The following is a 19,133-nucleotide window of genomic DNA, read 5'->3' as shown; positions in this document are numbered from 1 at the left end:
GATTGAGGACACAGGGATGCAGCGTCATGAGGATGCAGAAACCAAGGACACAGGGATGCCAGAGCAGGAAGGAAAGTACATTGACACTTTCAGGCAACTCCATCCTTTTCCCCCATGAAGCTGGGGGGAATGGGATCCCAATGGGATTTTGGGGAATGCAGAAATGCTCTTGAGCATTTTTCTCCTCTCCCATGTAGCTGCACCCCAAATCTCTGCCTGGGGGAGCTGGGAAGGACATGTGAACCAGGGAGTCAGCAGCCCCAAACCCTCTTCCCCTGGCAGCACCTCCATCTCTCCCCATGGCATGGAAGAAAAGAAAATCCATGAATCAATATTTGGGTTTTTTTATTAAAATATTGTTATACCAAGTGGAATGCTACAGCAATCTCGGTATAGGGCGGCGTAACGAAACAGCCAGGTTTATGTTTAAATACTTAAAGATAACTTAAAACGCACAAACGAGAACTTGTCATCTTTGGCAGGAAAAAAAGTTCACAGCACGAAAAAAATACTTAAAAAGAAATACCAATATTAATATAAAATATATTAAGTCATGGGGTTTGGGGGTTTTTTTCCTCTTTCATAATTTTTTGTTTCTTTTCCATTTTGTAAACAATGCACGAGAACCGAACGCATTTTTTACGTGTCTGGGGAGAGAGAAATAAAAAATGCAGTTGGCCAGCAAATGCACACGTTGAAAGGGGAAAGAAATAAAGAAAAATATATATATTTACATGAAGGGCAAGGATGGGAAGCTCCGAGGAGCAGGATGTCGGCGCTGGCTACGGGCAGAAGCCAGCTGCCAGTAGCTGGGGGATGCAGCCAGGAGAGGGGCAGCACATCCCGCTGCCTCCATCGGCACCCTCGGAGCCTTTCACCTCTGCTTTTCCTCCACCTTTCATTCCCTCCGTTGTCATTTTTGTTTCACTGCCACCCCATCACAAAGCCCTCGCCCACCCGTGATGAAAACCCAGGAGCAGCATGCAGGTGATGGAAGTTTGGTGCTCGGCTTGGCCACGTGGATCCAGGTGGTTGATGGGACCCACGGAAGATCCCTCCCGGCTCTGCCCTCGTGCGCAGACTTCAGCTTGTGGGTACAGTTCAGGCGATCAGAGAGGGATTTTCCAGTTGGAAGCCAAGCACCTGGGTGGGTGTGGATGGCCAAGACCCAGAGGTGGGAGCTGGGATGGGGATGGAGCCGGGATGGGGATGGAGCCACCACGGGGTCCCCGGGCTCCAGCGCGCCCCGCGCAGCCAGGGACCCGTGTGGGCACCGAGGGGGACAGTGACCCTCCCACACACCGGAGTCACTGCCGAGACCGGCCGAGGGGACACCGCTGAGCTCCCGGCTCGGTCCCTCCTTCCCAGAGGCTTCTCCATCCCGACATGCTGGCAGAAAGGGTGGAGAGGCCACTGTGCAGCTCGGGGCGGCCCTAAATCAGGATCTCCACCATGTCAGACAGGTCTGGGGCTCTGGAAGCAGCCGAGCTCTCTGCAGAGAAAGAAGGGATTCACAGTGATTCGAACCCACCCCACTCAACTAGGGCCTTAAAAATGCCTTAAAAAATCACTGATGCTTGTGCAAAGCCCATCCCAGGCATGCTGAGCCCACGGGCTGGGGCCTCCCAACTCCCTGCCCCGTGCCATCCGGGGGGACTCACCCAGCACACCGGTGCCCTCGCCCTGCCCGCTGCTCCCGGCCGCTCCGTCTGTCTGCGTGCTGCCGTCCTTGCTGCCGTGCTTGGAGTGGGATGGCAAGGGAAGGGCAGTGGACACTGCTGTCCCTTCAGCGGTGGCTTTGCCTGCTGAAGGAGAGTCTGTTATGGATTCAAGGCAAGGGATTCAAGTTTTCAAGGCCAGGTTGGAAGGGGCTTGAAGCAACCTGGGTTAGTGGAAGGTGTCCCTGCCTATGGCAGGGGGTGGAACTAGATAGGCTTTAAGGACCCTTCCAACCCAAACCATTCTGGGATTCTGTGATTGCTGGCTGCTCCTGGAGGAAATCCCCCTCCCCAAGCTCTTTAACTCCAAAACCACAGGGGAAAATTGCAAGCATGTCCCCACTGCCAAGTGAAGGTAGCGAGCGGACAGGTGTCCCTGTGTACCTGTGCTGCCACGGGAGCTGCCCTCAGATGACCGGTCACTCTGGCCAGCCCCTGGCCAGCTCGGGGCGGCGGAGGCGGCAAAGATGGAGGGCACGGATTTGGCCGGCCGCAGGGAGCCCTGAAGGGCTTTGCTGGGGTCCCTCCGCGAGCGCTGCTGCAGGACCTTGATGACAGCATCCTTCTCCAGGATTTGGGCATGAAGGGCTTTTAACCTGGAGAGGAGGAAAGGCAGAAGCTGGGAGAAGAGCTGGACAGGGAGAGAAGGATCCAGGCACTGCCCAACCAGACCACAAAAAAACCTTGATGGGGGCAAAATGCCTCTGGCAAGGTGGGACTAACCTGTTCTCCATCTCCTGGTGCTTGTGGCTGGCCAGGAGAAGGTCCTCGTTGAAGCTGCTGTTGGGGGAGTGCCGCGGGGAGTGGCTGATGAGGGTGGTGTCGCGCTGGGCGGCCGCCGTGGCCGCGGCGTCCATGGCGAACTGGCGCATGGTGCACTCCTCCAGGTACTTCTGCTCCCACTTGGTCATGTCGGCCTCCAGCGCCAGGATCTTCTCCTCCTTCTCCCTCAGCTGCTCCGACAGCGTGTGGGCGCTCAGCTCCGGCGTCCCCCCGCCCGCAGCGCCTGCCTGCCTCTGCAGCAGCCAAAACAAAGCCCCGGCGAGGATGAGGAGGTGCTGGGAGGACGCAGCACCCGCCGTGCCTTGCCGGACCCACTGTGGCTTGCCAGCACCCACCTGCTGAGCCCGCAGCATCTTCAGCTCCTGCTCCAGGCGGGTGCGGAGCCGCAGCTCCAGCTGCTCCCGCTTCTCGCAGGCGGCCTGGAGCTGGCCCAGGGCTGCCTGCAGCCGCTCCACCTTCTCCACGTAGGCTCGTTTCTTCCGGAGCTCGGCCTCTGCCTTGGCTGCCCGCGCCTGGGCGCTGCCCAGCGCCTGCTCCAGCAGCTCTGCCCGCCGACGCTGGTCCTCGTTGGCGCTGCGCAGCAGGGACACCTCCCGCTCCAGCTTCTCCTTCTCCTGCTGGTGCTCATAGCCTGCAAAAAGAAACCCCCACAAGTCTCAGACATTTGGCTTCCCTAAGGCTGATCCATGAAGCCCTGCAGAGATTCTTTGCTCCCCGACATCTGGCCGTGCCACCCCTTCCTCCAGATCTTCTATCAAATGGGGGTCAGGGGCATTCCAGCCACTTGGGCAGATGGCCAAAAGCATCCACGTGCCACATTCCAGCCTAAATTTTAGCTCGGGAAGGGTGAAACCTGCCTAGCACGAATCCAGCCACCTTAGGGAAGGGGAGGCAATTCCTCCTGCTAACAGAAACACCACGTCTCTCTGCTGAAATGTAGGTACACTTTCCCCCAAAAAAGCCCAGGCTGGCACGGCTGCGAAGTGCAGGAGGGAGGAAGCAGAGAACGGCCGGGCCGGCGTGGGGCGGGAGTGCGGGCTCAGTGCTGGAAGAGCCGGCGCTGCGGCAGGAATGTGCGGAATGCGGGTCACGCCGCCGGCCGGCCGCCGGGATTAATGGCTCGAGTCCAGCGCCAAGAGCTGCTCCATCCCCCCTGGGGAAGGGCGAGAGCTGCTGCCCAACACCCGCCTCCTCCTCCAGCCGAGCCCCGCTCGCAGATGCCACGGGGAGCCGGGCAAGGATGGGTGTCCCCCGGGACTTACTCTGTGCCAGGAGTTTGGCCACGCTGCCCTGGTTGCTCTCCTGGCTTTCCTGGGTCTTGCTGGCCAGCTGCTTGTTCGCCGATTCCAACCGCTCTGGTCCAAAACAATCAAACCCAATTAAGATTTAAATACAAGATTTTGGCTGGAGGAAGTGGGGAAAGCCTGGTTTCCCATGGAAACAGCCAGGGGACACAGAGCACCCACAGCAATGGGGACACAGAGGGTCCCTCACCTTTCAGGTCCCGGTTGAAATCCTGGAGCCGTCGCATCTCACAATCTCTCTTGTTTCTCATGGCTTTCTCCAAGGCTTCCCGCTTGGAAGACGCCTTGACGAGGTTTTCATAATCCTCTGAGATGCGCTGGATCTCACTCTCCAGCTGGGGTGGAGGAAGGGTTAGATATTCATGGAATGAGGAAAGGAAAGGGACATGCCGGCCAAAGCTCCGCTGGGGTGCTCAGCCGAACCAGAGCTGCCAGAGGAGCTCAGTGTACCCCAAACTGATCCCCAGCACATATTGGGGGGGGGGGGGGGGGGGGGGGGGAACTGATTTTTCCTGTCTTTTTTCTTATGGAAGAGTCTCTCCACAGACTTTGGTTCTGCTATAGCCCGGCCACGGGGAACAGCCACCCCTTGTACAAGGCCACACAAAGGGCTTTCTGTGGCGGCTGGGATGGGGGGACAGGCAGAGGGAGAGGGTCACTGGAGAATGGGCTCCTTCTCCCCAGTCCCGGCTGCAGCTGCTCCGAGGGGAACAAGCCGCCAGAGGGAGGAGGAGAAGGGATTAAATCACTAAAGGGGCTGAATTTTCACAGCAGCTGGTCAGGCATCCCCCGGGCAGGGGCTGCCACCATTCCCTCACCTTCTGGATGCGGCTCGCCTTCTCGGCACAGCTCTCCAGCTCCCGCCGCAGCTTCTCGCTCTCTCGCTGGAGCCTCTCATTCTCCCGCAGGACGGCGTCTGCCCGGGCCAGGCGGCTGCCGGCCGACACCGCCTGGGCGCTGACCAGGGCCTCCACGCCGGCTGGACCCAGTGTGCTCGGACACAGCGGCAGGAATGCGGCTGGCACCGGAGTGGGCAGCACCCTGCAGCGGGGGAAGAGAGGGTGTCAAGGTTTGGCAGGGTGGGAGAGCTGGCTGTAACTCCAGCATCCCACCAAGCACGTGCTGGTGCCTGCAAGTCACCTCAAAGGAGGAGGGAGGCTCTGGGAAGTGCCTATCCTGCTTTTTAGAGCTGGGAAGCGCTTGCTCTCTAACCACAAATCCCGTCTTGCAGAGATGCCTTGACCTGACCCCTCCACGACCGGGCCAGTGGGTCTGGATGGACTCCCAACCCCCCAGGCTCCTCTCTTCCTGGGAATGCTGCAGGCAGCCTGGTATAGGATGCACCCTGGAAGTCGGCAGCGTTCCCCATTTTCCTTATTTTCTAGGCGAAGCAAGGGCTGCTGGCACAGGTCCTCACTGCCCAACTATGGATACGTCCTTTCTATATTTGGAGGGGCCAGGACAGCCTGGCTGCCCCTTGTGCCACTGCTCCAGCATCCCACAACAACATCCCGCCAGGAATACCCTGAGCAGGGTGGCTGTGCACAGCCTGGCCCCGCTACGCTCCCCCGCGGGCTGCCTGCCAAGGGCCTGCATTCCTGCGGGATGATATCGGAGCAAGGAAGAATAAATACATCTTCCTCGCAGCTCCCCTTCCCCTCTTTGTTCCCTGGAAGGAGAAGGTTTTCCTGCTGGAGATGCTATCGCTCTCTGCCTGGATACATCAGCAGGGCTGGGAGCAGCGTGTCCTCTCATCGAGCCACAAATTCCCTTCTTCCCATCATTTTCCACACTGGAAGAGGTTGTTTCCAGACCTCCTCAAATTCCAGGCAATGCCCGAACCCCCAGATGTCCATCTCACAGTCAGCCTGGGGCTTTTCCAGAGGCATTGAGCTGCCAGAGGGAACACGGACCACCTGGCACCAGCCCAGGCTCTGCTCGGCAGCAATTCTGAATTACATGGACATTCCCAGCTCAGGACCATGGGATGGGTTTCTGTGGAGCAGGGAGCATATTTGTCTTCTGCCCTGCCCCATACCTATTCCACATTTAGCTGCTTCCTGGGCTGTTTCCAGCTCCTAGATTAACCTCTAAGTTACCCCCAGATTCCTCCCGGTGCATGGGGAGGGGGCAGGGTCTGCTGAGGGAATGGGATTTTCATCACTGGTTGGAAAAGCCTAGCCGTGCTGGGGGAACTGGGGACAGGAGCAGAGTGGGGGGCTCCCAGAAGACCCCCATGGCCTGAGCCAGTGAGGACAAGAGCAGCTGCTCTGCGCCCCCACTGCCCTTCACATCCTGCAAGTTCCAAGCATCCATCCCGGACACTCCTGGGAGGCATCCAAAAGCAGAGCCCGGGGGCCACAGTTTACCTGATTTCGGGATGCTGAAATCCAGGCCCTTCCCGGGAGCAGGGTCGGGGCTCAGCCAGGTAAGCGTCCTGGGAAGGGATGACGTAGGGATACTCCGGGGGCGGTCCCCGCGGCTCCGTGCCCTCGGGGTGCTGCCCGCGCAGGGGGACGAGCTGCCGGGAGAGCTGCGGGAAGCTGTGGGAAGCGCTGATGGGGCTCTGCGCCTTGGCCCCGTTCCGCTCCAGCGACATCCGCATGAGCCGCTCGCTCAGCGACCGCACGTGGCCGTGCTTCAGGTCCTTCAGCCCCTCGTCGGGGCGCCGGGCCCCGCTCTCGGCCCCGCGCGGGGCGTTCTCAGCCCGGACCCCCGTGCCGGCCGCTCCCCGCTGCGAGGCGAAGAACTGGGAATGCGCCTTGGCCTCCTCGTAGGTGGGCAGCTCCTCGCCCTTGGGCGGGCAGAGCCGATAGACGCTGTTCTCCAAGTAGACGTGGTCGGAGTGATGCTCCTGGCCCTGCGGCTCCTGCCGCGTGGATTGCTGCACCATCTGGCTCTCCTCCGGGCTGAGGCTCTCCAGGGAGGAGCGGGGGCTCCCGGCCCCGCCGGCCCCGCCGCCGCGCAGGGCCTGCTGCTGGATGGCCAGCAGAGTGCGGTTCTCCGTGAGATTCCCATAGCGCAGCTGCTCCTGGATCAGGCGGTGCAGGACCGTCCCGTTCGAGTCCTCCGCCGTCCTCATGTCCGTCCGTGCCGGCGGCAGAGCCACGTTTCCACCCGAGAAGGGCGTCCCGGGGGACCTCAACAGCAACTGGCCACGCCGAGACACCTGCAAGAGGGAAAAACGGGATTGTCGGGAAGCAGTCGGGGCAGGACACGGCGCGGATCCTGACGGACTCGGGGTTGTTTGCCGGGACGTGCCGGAGGAGTGGAATCCCGTGGCGGCAGTGGGAGAGCGGAGCAGCCTCCCGCGGTGGGGTGGCCGAGCGCCGGCACTCTCGGTGCACCCGGGGCCGGGGCTGGCAGCTGGGGCTGGCTCCGGAGCTGGCGCCCCATGGACCCGAGACTGGCACTGGCCCGGGAATGGGGGATGGAGCGACCCCGTGGGACCGGGCACAGAGCCACCGGGAGATGGGGAGGACCTCGCATCCCCGGCCACGGACATGGAGGTCCTGGACCCTCCTGGACCGTGGGGAGGGTCATGGGATTGTTCCGGGGGGCTTCTAGGTGTTGTGGGGATGTTCCGGTCCCGGTTTGGAGAGTGCCGGGAGGGTTCCCAGTCCCTGGGGGTGGATCTGGCATGGGAGAGGGTCTTTTCCCCGGGAGGGTCCAAGTGCCGGGGAGGGGGGCACGTCCCGGTCCCAGGGAGAAGGATCCCGGTTCCGAGGGGCGTCCTTTTCCCGTGGAGGGATCCCAGTCCCGGCTGGGGGCTTCCTTGGGCCGGGAGGGTTCGATCCCGGTCGAAGAGTCCCAGTCCCGGGGGGGGGGTCCCAGTCCTGTGCTGGGAGCATCTCGGTTCAGGGGGGGTCGCGGTCCCGGGGTTGCTGGTCCGGGTGGGTCCCGGTGCTGAGGGAGGTCCCGATCCCTGCTGGGGGGTTCCCGGTGGCGGGGGGGCGTCCTTTCTCCGAGGGGCATCCCCGTGCCGGGGGGGGGTCTCGGATCCCGGTCGGGGGAGAGTCCCAATACCGGGGGACTCCCGGTGCCTGGGGGGTCCCGATGCCGGTCGGGGGAGTCTCGGTGCCGGTCAGGGGGGTCCCAGTGCCGGGGCATTCCCGGTGCCGGGGGGTCCCGGTGCCGGTCGGGGGTCCCGGCGGCAGAACTCACCGGGGCATGGCGGAGCGGAGCGGTGCTGCGGCGGCTCTGGGCGTCCCGGGGCCGCGGGGGCCGGGCCGGGCGCTGCTATGCCCGGAATGTGGGGCCGGTCCCGCCCCGCTCCGCCCCGGGGCCGCCGCCGCGCAGGAGCGCGGCCGGGAGCGGGAGCGGCAGCTGCGGGCGGGGGGGCGGCTCTGCCCGCCAGCTGTCCCGGGCCGTAAATCTGCCCCAGCCTTTGTCTGCGGGGCCGGGGCAACCCCGAGCCTGCCGGCCCCATCTGCTCTGCCCCCGCGGGCCCCCCCTTCTCGCATCCCCCTCCTTACATTCCCCTTCTTCGCATCCCCCCTCCTCGTGTCCCTCTCCTTGCATCCTCCTTCTCACATCCCCCTATTCACATCCCCCTCCTCACAGCCCTATCTTCTCATTCCCCATCTCACATTCCTCCTCGTGTCTTCCTCCTCACATCCCCCTCCTCACATCCCCCTCCTTATGGCCCCCTCTTCGTATTTCCCATCCTCACATCCCCCTCCTCGCATCCCCCCTCCTCACCTTCCCCCTCTTTGCATCCCCTCTTCACATCCCTCTCCTCGCATTCCTCCTCCTCACCTTCCCCCTCCTTGCATCCCCTCTTCACATCCCTCTCCTCGTATTCCTCCCACTTGCATCACCTCCTTGTGTCCTCCACCCTCACATCCCCCTGGCTAGGGATGCCAGCTCCCTGTGGATGCAATAATTCCTGCCAGCTCGCGTCTGGCTTGGCACCTCTGGGTGTTCCCCGCTGCTCTCCCAGCCTCTGTTTTCCCCTTTTGGGCTCTGCCACCCACCTCCCTGGGGGGGTTGACAGGGATGGAGGATGCCATCAGGGACCAAACTCCCCCCTCAAAGCACCCCGGCTCATCTCTGGGAGGACATTGAGCAGCCCCAAAGCAGTGAAACACCAGCCCCGTCTCGGCCCTGGGCGCCCCAGGCTGTCAGTGCAGAGTCCAGAGGCCCCGAGACGGCAGATGGCCAGAGGGGAGGCGGCAGGGAGAGGCAGGTGCAGGGGAAAATTGCTTATTAGCTCCGGGACATTAAGCTCCCATTCTTTTGAGGGAACTCGGCATCTTCTGACTGGCACAGAGCCGGGAGGCTGATCTGGGGAGGGGGACACGGGGGTCTCCAGCCTCGTCTCCTTGTTTTGCTGCTCCATCATGCTCTGGTGCACCCGGGGTGCAATAGCAGGCACAGGGCTGCAAGCACAGCTCGCTCCCTCTGGGTTATCTCCCCAAAAATGGGGAAAAAGTAAATCTCCAGCGTGTAGCAGGTACCGGACTCAAGGGCAGGGGAGCATGGAAAGAAAATGCAGAGAGATGGAGTCGGTGCTTGGAGGAAGAGGAGCGCCTGGAAGCTCAAGAAACAGGTTTTCCAGCCCAGTTTTCCCAGTGACAAGTCAAATCCTCATGGATGGAGGTTGAAATGTGGGAATTGGCACCAGTCCTGAAGCCCCAGTGAGGGTCTAGTTTTGTGTGGGGAGGAGATGAGAGCACAGCACTGGTCCCTGTGTCCCCAGGCATGTGTGGAGTCTGGAAACACTGGCCCAGGCCCAGCACCACAGGGATGGATGGATGGATGGATGGATGGATGGATGGATGGATGGATGGACAGGCTGGACAGCGCTTGGAGCAACCTGGGATAGTGGAAGATGTCCCTGCCCCAGGCAGGGGGTGGAACAGGATGAGCTTTAAGGTCCTTTTTAACCCAAACCAGTCTGTGATTCTGTGGATGGATGGATGGATGGATGGATGGATGGATGGATGGATGGATGATGCACCACTCCAACATACCAAGCCCAGCAGCAGCACCTCCAAAAGGACCCAGCTGTGGCTCTGCCCTGCTCTTTCCCAGGTGGATGGGGCTCCCAGCTGAGCTCCAGGGGAGCCAGCCCAGCTCCCCCAGCAGCGAGGGTTCCTCTCCTGGCTCATGCCCCCAGCCTTATCTATGCCTGTGTCATCCTGCTTCCCTTCCTATCTTAACACTGCTCTATTTCTGGCAGCAGGAAACCCCTCCTGGGCTGATAACACCCCTTTGGAAAGTGATCTGAAGAGTTTCCTCTCCTTCTTTCTAATGCTGGAGGCAAGAAAAGCCTCAACCTTTTCGTTTTCCCCAGGAGAAGGTGAAATAGCAGCCGGACCTGTGGGCAGTGGTGGTGGCACCTTTGGCTGCCTGCACGGACCCTCTGCCCAGGTGGAGCATCCTGGAGGATGGGGCAGGGACTCAGGGATGTGGCTGGAGCCAGGGAAGCACAGGTGCCGTGTCCCAGGCTCCATGGGGTGACACACGGCTCCGCAATGCCAAACCCTCCCACTGACCTCAGCCCAGCCTTATCGCCGAGGCGTTGGAGCGAGGAGAGTGAGCCAAGAAAATACTCGTGGGATGAGATCACCTCGGCTGTCTTCGGGCTCCCAAAATGCCTCAGCCCTCAGCCGTGCTGAGCCTGGAAAACTGGGGCATTGTGGGCAGAGGAAGGTGCCTGGGATGGAGAGGAGGTTTGCAGCCTCAGCACATCTCCCGGGGTGATGGTGACAGTGGTGACAGCGTCCCGTGGCCAGTGAGCCCCAGTGACAGTGTCCCATGACCGTGATGAACCCCTCAAACCTCTCCATGGCAATGTTAAAGCTCCCTCCAGGTACCTGCCTCCGTCCCAAACTCTGGATTCAAAGTGCAACCACGTGGGAAGGAGAGTTGGAGTGCCAGGAATCACACAAGTGCCATTTCCCAGTGCCAGGATTCCGCAGGCTGCCCCCAAAGGGAACTGATCCCCATGGGCAGCATCCCAGCCAGATGGATCCCATCCTCCTGGAGACACCTCCATGAGCTGCCAGGCCTGAGGCCAGCTCATCTTCCCTGTCCTCTCTCTGAAATCTGCATCATTTTGGGGTGTCCCAGGTCTGATCCCACCCTGGGAATGTGTTCCCACGGAGCCTGGGGTGCTGCTGTGCAGCAGGGTGAATTCCAGTCCCAAAATTCTAACAGGGAACACTCCTCAGTGTGACTGGGGAGGGCATGGGTGGGATTGAGATGCTCCTGGTGATGCTCACATCCCCACTCCCAGGAACTTCTGCCACAGTTCTTCGATCAAACACTCAGGGAGATGATGCCACAGGCACCTTCACAAAGCCCCTTCTTAGGAATTTTGTGAGGGGAAAAATGTGGCTGAAAACACGGCCAGGACCCTCCTCTTTCTCATCCTCCCTGCATTTTAATCCCCCTGAGTCATTTCCATTCCTGGATGTTAAATTGTTCTTTTCTGCTTTCCTTTATTTCCCTGTTCCTGAACTGCCAGCACCAGTGGGACCCTGTCCAGGGCGCTGCCAAGGAGATGCCAGCAGGGACAAAGGTGGAGCCCAGCGAGATCCCAGGAGCCACCAGCCCCAGGGGACACAGCCCCACATTTCCATAGCAAAGCCCCTCTCTGCTGTTTTGCCACCTTTGAGGAATTTTCTCTTTTTCCTGAGAAATTCAAAGTGCTGGGTGTGATTTCCTGCCCACCTGGCAGGGAACCCCCAGGATGGGGGAGGCTCCATCCCCTGCCCCAGAGCTTGGTGAGAGTGTGGGGTGACAGAGACACCGAAACAGTGTCACAGGCAGGTGGCCACCAGCAGCACCTCCTCGCTGGCCACATTTGCCCACTTGACTTTGGAGCACATCCAGGTGGATGGATGGGTCCGTGCCCCCTCCCCAGGCCCATGTGTGGGATCTGCACCCTAATTTGGAGCCACCACTTGCAGAAGGAGGGGGCAGAACCCAGAGGGGCAGAGGGACGCCAGACACCCCGGTCCCCATTGCTCTGCAGGGGTGAAAATCAGCACACCTCTGGATCCCTAAGGAATTTCACATCCTCCTGGCTATGAGAAAAACCTGCCAGGGATGCAGCCAGGGCAGAATCAGCTCGGCCTTGTGTTCCCTAACACAGAACAAGTGAACTGGAAGAGCAGGAGAGGTTGAGGAGAGAGAAAAGGGCTGTTCACTCCAGTGCCCAGTGATGACACTTTAAAGGCAGGTTGTCCCCAGTGCAGCGCTGGGCAGGGGTTGTTCTTCATCCCAGGATCCCAAAGACAGCAGGAATTGTCACTATCTTGCTGCTTCACCCCCTTGCTGCCTGCTCACTTTGGCTCATACCAGTGCTGGGGACTTGCAGCCACTCTGTGGTGATGAATTAGAGGTGACCAGGAGGCCACGCAGAGTGGGACAGAGTGGGACAGAGCAGCCCTGTGTCACCTCTGGGATCATTGCCAGCTGCATCCGAACACCAGAGCCATGCTGGGATCTGTGGTGGGAAGAACACGAGGGGACAACGTGCCAGACAGAGAGGTGACCTTGATGGCACTGAACATCCCCTGGCACCGTGGCAGTGAGGGTGTCACCGGGATGGTCACAGCTAACAGGGCTGGATGGCCCCAGGGATCATTGCTTGGGGACACAAAATGCCTGGAAAACACCCACAGACTCTCTTGCCATGAGTTTTTGAGCTTCTGCTGTTGATGATGGTTGGGAGAGAGGCTGGAGTGGCCTCGGGACAGGTGTGGAGAGGGGACAGCGAAGAGCATCCTCCAGCAGGTGCATGGAGGGAGCACAGATGGGTGTAAAGGTGGAGGGTGGAGCAGCACCTTCAAACCCAACACTGCCTGGGAAAGATGGAGCAGGGATGAACCTGCAGGTGTGGAGAAACGGGCTCCAGAAGGACCCATCATCAGCACCTGTGATATCCAGCGGGATAAACGGGCAGGGCCTCGGGAGAAGTTTGTCCAAGAGCAGGGAGAGGCTGCAGGGCTCTGCCCACACTGTCACCGCTGTGAGTGGCTGAAATGCTCTTTCCCAGAATCCCAGAATGGGTTGGAAGGCTTGGAAGGGACCTTAAAGATCATCTTTTTGTGGTCCAGGGAGCAGCCAGCATGCATGTCCTGAGTGCTCCTGTGTGTCCTGAGCGCTCCTGTGTGTCCTGAGTGCTCCTGCGTGTCCCGAGTGCTCCCCTGCTCCTTCCTACCTGTCCTGCCTCCCATGGCTCAGCTGCCTGCTCACAGTGCTCTGTTCCTGGAGCTCCTCATCCTGGCCCTGGCCCTGGCCCTGCCTGGCACACAGCACAGGTCCTGCCTCTAGCAGTGGGCAAAAGCCAAGAGAAAAAGTGGGAAGACCAGAACTTGCAAATCACAGGGTGGTTTGGGTTGGAAGGGACCTCTAAAGGTCACCCAGTCCAATTCTCTGCCATGGGCAGGGACACCTTCCACTAGCCCAGGTTGCTCCAAGCCCTGTCCAACCTGGCCTGGAACACTTCCAGGGATGGGGCAGCCACAGATTCTCTGGGCACCCTGTGCCAGTGTTTTAACACCTTCATTGTAAAAAAGTTCCTGCTAAATCTCACAATTTCCTCTAAAATGCCAAGTGCTGAACTCTCCCATGGCAAGTTTCCACCAGGCTCCCACGGGACAAATCTCCTCCTTCCCAGCCCAGCCAAGGTGGGAAGGTTTGGTTGGGACAATTCTTCTCCTTCCCAGCCCAGCCAAGGAGGGAAGGTTTGGTTGGAATGAAGTTCCTCCTTCCCAGCCCAGCCAAGGAGGGAAGGTTTGGTTGGAATGAAGTTCCTCCTTCCCAGCCCAGCCAAGGTGGGAAGGTCTGGCTGGCCACCGAGCGGATCCCCCCAGCAGAGCCGCATGTTTCAGCCTGATGATACAATAGAAAATGCCTCTGAAGTCCCGGCCCTCTGGAGCATTTCCTTAGCTCTCTGGAATTTCCGTTTAGTCCTTCCTCTCCCAGGCTCTTACCGAAAACCGATGTCACCACGTGGCTCTGGAGAGCAGCCAGCTCCCGGGGTCCCCTCCCAGGTCTCCCACCGCCGTGCGGGGATTTGCAAGGAGCGAGCTCCTGGAGGGTGTCAGCTCCGTCGTGCCCCTTGATTAATCACCAAAGGCCACTCTGCCAATCAAGGAAAGATTTACAAGGCAGGCAGGAAGCTCTTGTTTTTACAGGAGTGCCTCAAACACACGCACACAGTAGGAAAAGCAAACATTCCAGGCATACCAAGGGATCCACGGGATAAAAATTCCCCAAACAGCCCAGATTAAGATACTTGGCTGCACATGGAAACACTAAAACCTGGGCTCAAGGATTTAATTGTCTTATTTCGCAGAGAGCCCTGTGGAACAACCTGAGCGGCCTGGGAACAGCCACCCTGGGGGGCAGGGAGAGGGTCAGCGGCGCTGCCCTCCCTACAATAAAGGTCAGGCCTGGCCCCCACCCCTCTCCCAGCTCCATATGGTCGCCAGAGCCTTGTGGCAGAGTTTAATGCTGGTTTTCTTTTGGAAAGACTCAGCCCTGCTCCTGCCTGAGTCAGGCAGGGTCGCTCTGCATCAACCGAGTGCTGGATCCGAGCCCACGGGAGCGGAGAGAGCCTCTGCTCCAGCTCCAGCCCCGAGACCCCCGGGCTCAGAGCGGTGCTCAGCACGCTGTGTCGATACCTGTTAGCTCCCATCCTGCCCTGAGAGAGCAGGAGCACTCCCATCCTCTCCAGTCCCATGTCCCAGCCCAGAAGAAGCCCCAGCTTTGCTGTCTGACAGTGACATTTTGGTTTACAGATTTTGTAGGGGCCATGAGAAAGGCAGCAGGGAACTGCTATCCCTGGAAGTGTCCAAGGCCAGGCTGGATGGGGCTCTGGGCAGCCTCTTCTGGGCGATGTTGTCCTGTCCCTGCAGGGTGAGAAATGAGAGGGCTCAGAAATTGCTGTGAGCTGGAAATACCCTCCCTCTGAAAGGGTCAGGGGCTGTAGAAAGGCTCCTGTCTCATCTTTCTGCAAACCACACCACAGAAAGAGGAACTGGACCTCACCTGGTACACGTGGTTTGTCCACTTCTGCTCCAAATCCAGCTGCCGGTGGCTTGTCCCAGCAGGATGCTCTGGCTTGCATTCATGGATGGTTTCTGGAAGAGCAGTGGAGGGACCGATAAGGAAATAAATCACCTGGTGACGGTGGGAGTTAAAGGAAAGACTGTGCTTGAGATGACAGAATCATGGAATGGTTTGGGTGGGAAGGGACCTTAAAGCTCATCCCCACCCACCTTCCACAAGCCCAGGTTGCTCCAAGCCCCATCCAACCTGGCCTTGGACACTGCCAGGGATGGGGAAGCCACAAGCTCCCCAGGCAACCTGTTCCTTATCCCAAAGTGCAGCCCATGATCAGGCACGAGTGGAGCTGCCTGCCCCAAAATCTCACCCCAGCTCCCCTCCTGCAGCCCAAGCTTTCACAGAGCTCCCCAGAGCTGTGGGGATGCTCCATGGGATACAGATGCGGGATCATGGCTTGTGTGATTGAGGGTTTGCATCTCAGTACATCACATCATTCCTGCAAGCAGTTCCTTGTGCTCCTGCTCTCTTTCCCCTACTCATCATCAGGCAGAGCAGCAGCAGTCCAGGACCTTCCAGCAGCTAGCTCATGGCTGGGACATGGATGCAGCCTTCAGGAGCTGGTTTTGTCCCAGTAAACACTGGCTTTAATGTGGATGGCTTCAGCATTCTTTGAACACTGCCAGGGTTGTTTTGAGTGTGCAGCCCTTTCCCAGAAGCCAGCACCTTCCCTTTCCAGGGCTTTCCCAAGTGCTCTGAGGCTTCTGGCTTGGCAACTCCCATCTGAAGTCACTGGAGAAGCCATCCCGAGGGAGATGATCACCGCACACCGCCCAGGGATCTGAGGGTCCAGGGATCCAGCAGCTGCTGGTGAAACAGGATAAGGAGTGGTGGATCTGGAAGGAAGTGGTCAAGGATAATTCCTTACTCACACTGAAGAGGGTCAGGGATAAACCCCTGGAGCAGGGGGTTCAGGAGACCTGGTGTCAGGAGGGCCATTGCTGTCGCCCAGCCCAGACACTGGGCAGGCTGGAGGCCTCTGTCTTCACACCAGCAGAATTCCCAAGGGCTCCCAAGTTCAGAGTGGAGATGCCTTCAGGCTCTTTCCAGGAGACCTCTGGCATCAGGCTGCTCATCCTGGGCATCTTCTGCCCACCATGGGCTCATCTCCTGGCTGGGAGGGCCTGGGAGTGGGAGGTGGGGAAATATTAGGGCAGGTGGAACTTCCCATCCTGTCCTCAGAATGGGGTTGGGAGACCTACCCAGGCTGCTTCAGGTGGCCTCTGTCCTGCCTTGCCTTCCTTTACTTTGCCTTCCCATTCCTCCCCACCCCCTGCCTTTCTTTGCCTTGTTTTCCCTTTCCATGCCTTCACTTCCCATCCCTTGCTTTGCCTCCCCATTGCTTCCTTTTCTTCCTCTTCTTTACCTTCCCATCCCATGCATTCCCATCCCTTCCTTTGCTTTTCTTCCCCTTCCCTTCTTTTCCTCACCTTCCCCTTCCCTCCATCCAGGTTAACCACCACCCTGCAGGCAGAGCTCTTCCACCTGGCATCCTGCACTCAGGTAAAATAAAGGGATTTAAATGACAGATTGAGCCTATTTGCTGTTATATCTCTAAAATCACCCATCATGTCCCAAATTAACACCTCACTGGAATTACCTTGTTATCCCAATATTTTGAAACACCAGGTACTGGAACCCCACTGCTGTCACATGGAAGCTACACTAAAGGCAGAGACACTTTGAGCAATGCAGAAAAAATGAGCCGTAATTAATAATTATTTATGGAAATTCTCCCTCTGGGGTCGGAGATGGGACAGATGTGATCCAGGTCTGTTTAGCCAGGAACAGCCAGGAGCTGGAGTCTGGATTTTGGGTGCATCAAATGTCATCACTTTGAGTCACAACACGTCAGTGCTCTGAGCAAGATGCTCGGGGGCAGAGCAAGGGTGAAGTCATGGAGGGAACCAGCAGCTGTAGAAATACAGGGATTGGGAAATGCAGCCGACGTCAAACTGCTCTGGGAAGACATGGCAGGAGTTACAACACGCAGACACTCGTTGTTGTGTTTTTCGGGAAAAAACGGAAACTTTCGCTGCATGGAAAGCAATACAAGAAGAAAGTTCGCTCAGCCTGGTGGCATTATTTTAATTAAATTGTAATTTTTTCGTGTATTTGGATATTGCTGTTTCAGAGATCGTGGTAGTCTGCGTATCAACACCACGGAAAACAGAACCAGCTCATGTAATTCCGTGTTAGTTACCCTGTGTTTGGGATAAACTCTTCCAGCTGCACAGGTTACAGGGATTTGGATGTGCAGTGATGACTCCCACCCCGCGGACACGTCCTCAGCTCACAAAAATCCAATCACAGGCGTTAAAAATCATTTAACAGCCCTAAAATCCTTCTTCTTCCCCCGTCCCGGGAGGATGAGGGAAGGACTGACGGGAGGCTCTGCAGGTCCTGCGTGGGGCTGCCGTGCCCTCTGCTGGGCTCTGCATCCATGCTCAGGCTCCTTCCTTGAGGCCTGAAGCCTGGGAATTAAACTCCCAAAATATACAGGAAGGTCGTTTTTATTAATCCGGACCCCACCACCCCTTAGATTCCCTGCGGGACCTCCTGTTGGGAAAGCTACCCCAAAGCGCTTTAATCTGCCCATTTTCCTCCCTGCTTTCCTCCCTTTAAAAATCCTGTTCTCTCCTGTGGAAAATGCTGGAGCCAGCCTGGAGCGAGCAGCTGGGAAACAACAGGAGAAGCATTAAAAACCCCTTTTGTCACCGAAATTCGGGAATAAAACGCCTCAACACCAATTAAGGAGCAGGCATCACTTTATTCTAGCACGGGATGCTCGAGGGATAACTCCGCCTTTACGCGCACTCCGGACTCAAGTTGCTACGTGCATTTATTAGCCAGGAGATGCCAATTTATCAGGAAAGAGCTACATATTCCCGGGAAACCTGTAACTTTAGTCGGCCACAGGACCCCTGAACTGGCTTGGGCTCCTTGAGTTGTTCCCGAGCACCCAAAAAAATCCCTTCTCCGTGACTTCTGAGGGATGCGCAACACATTTACCAGCGGGGCCGCAGCGGGCAGCGCCCAGCGGGGAGCGCGGCCGCTCCCGGGGCTCCGGGCAGCGAGGACCGGCCGAGCCCCGCGGCACCGCGCGCACCTCGCGCTGGAAGCCTCGGCTCGCGGCCGCGTTCGGTCCCGGTTCGGTCCCGGTTCGGTTGCTACTCAGTCGCGGTTCGGTTGATGCTCAGTCGCGGTTCGGTTGCTACTCAGTCGCGGTTCGGTTGATGCTCAGTCGCGGCTCGGTCGCGGCTCGGTCGCGGTTCCGTCGCGACAGCAGCAGGCGAGCACGATGTTCAGAAGCGGAAAGCGCCGCCGTGAGCCGAGCGTGGCTCGGTGAGAGCCGGGGAGGGGATTCCGCACCGGGGGGCAGGGAGAGGGAGGCGGGGGAGACCCAGGGGACAGTCCCTGCTTTTCCTGGGATGCTGGGGGGTTCTGCCCCGCGGAGCCCCGGGAAAGCACCTGAGCCTCGGGGAATGCCCAGCAAGTCCCAGCACCTCGCAGGGACCCCCGGCGAGTTCCCCACGCCAGGTCCTGAGCCTCCGGGAATGCCCAGCAAATCCCAGCACCTCGCAGGGACCCCCGGCGAGTTCCCCACGCCAGGTCCTGAGCCTCCGGGAATGCCCAGCAAATCCCAGCACCTCTCAGGGACCCCCGGCGAGTTCCCCACGCCAGGTCCTGAGCCTCGGGGAATGCCCAAGCAAATCCCAGCACCTCCCAGGGACCCCCGGCGAGTTCCCCACGCCAGGTCCTGAGCCTCGGGGAATGCCCAAGCAAATCCCAGCACCTCCCAGGGACCCCCGGCGAGTTCCCCACGCCAGGTCCTGAGCCTCGGGGAATGCCCAAGCAAATCCCAGCACCTCGCAGGGACCCCCGGCGAGTTCCCCACGCCAGGTCTCCACCAGAGCCCGGCGACTGATTCTTGGAGTAGGGAAAACCCCTAACTCTCGGAGAGGGCAAAGCCCCTGACCCAGCCGTGGTAGCGCTCGCAGTGCCCGCTTGGGGTGGGGTGGGGGGAAGAAACGGGGCGGGATAGGGGCGGAACGGGCAGAAATAGCCCAAATTTTGGCATCGGAGTGTTGGCAAACGCACGCGCGCATCGCTCCAGCCAACGGGCGCGGGGGGGCGTGGCCCGAGGGGCGGGGGGCGTGGCCCGAGGGGCGGGGGGCGTGGCCCGGCCGGTTGTGGGCGGGGTCTGCCGGGGGCGTGGCCGCCGTCGGCGGCGCGGGGCGGG

General features: G+C 59.4%; 1 protein-coding gene across 3 annotated transcripts; it reads right to left on the bottom strand.

Annotated features, from left to right (window-relative positions):
* Window positions 1-328: 328 nt before the first annotated feature.
* On the bottom strand, window positions 329-8,058 carry AMOTL2 (angiomotin like 2). Of its 3 annotated transcripts, none has more exons than XM_048314842.1 (10): window positions 7,970-8,058; window positions 6,175-6,974; window positions 4,624-4,846; window positions 3,996-4,140; window positions 3,764-3,856; window positions 2,837-3,132; window positions 2,442-2,734; window positions 2,103-2,314; window positions 1,662-1,805; window positions 329-1,492 (listed from the first exon to the last, which is right to left on the bottom strand). In XM_048314842.1, exons 2-10 carry the CDS (start codon window positions 6,885-6,887, stop codon window positions 1,434-1,436), a joined length of 2,178 nt encoding a protein of 725 aa, XP_048170799.1. In that variant the 5' UTR covers window positions 6,888-6,974; window positions 7,970-8,058; the 3' UTR covers window positions 329-1,433. The 3 variants fall into 3 exon arrangements, with proteins under 3 accessions (XP_048170799.1, XP_048170800.1, XP_048170801.1); XM_048314843.1 differs by having other exon boundaries at window positions 1,662-1,802; XM_048314844.1 differs by lacking the exon at window positions 3,764-3,856.
* Window positions 8,059-19,133: the final 11,075 nt, after the last annotated feature.

Source organism: Corvus hawaiiensis, chromosome 10 (assembly GCF_020740725.1).
Source record: "Corvus hawaiiensis isolate bCorHaw1 chromosome 10, bCorHaw1.pri.cur, whole genome shotgun sequence".
NCBI classification, from domain to species: Eukaryota; Metazoa; Chordata; class Aves; order Passeriformes; family Corvidae; genus Corvus; species Corvus hawaiiensis.
This window is presented reverse-complemented; position numbering and strand designations above follow the sequence as displayed.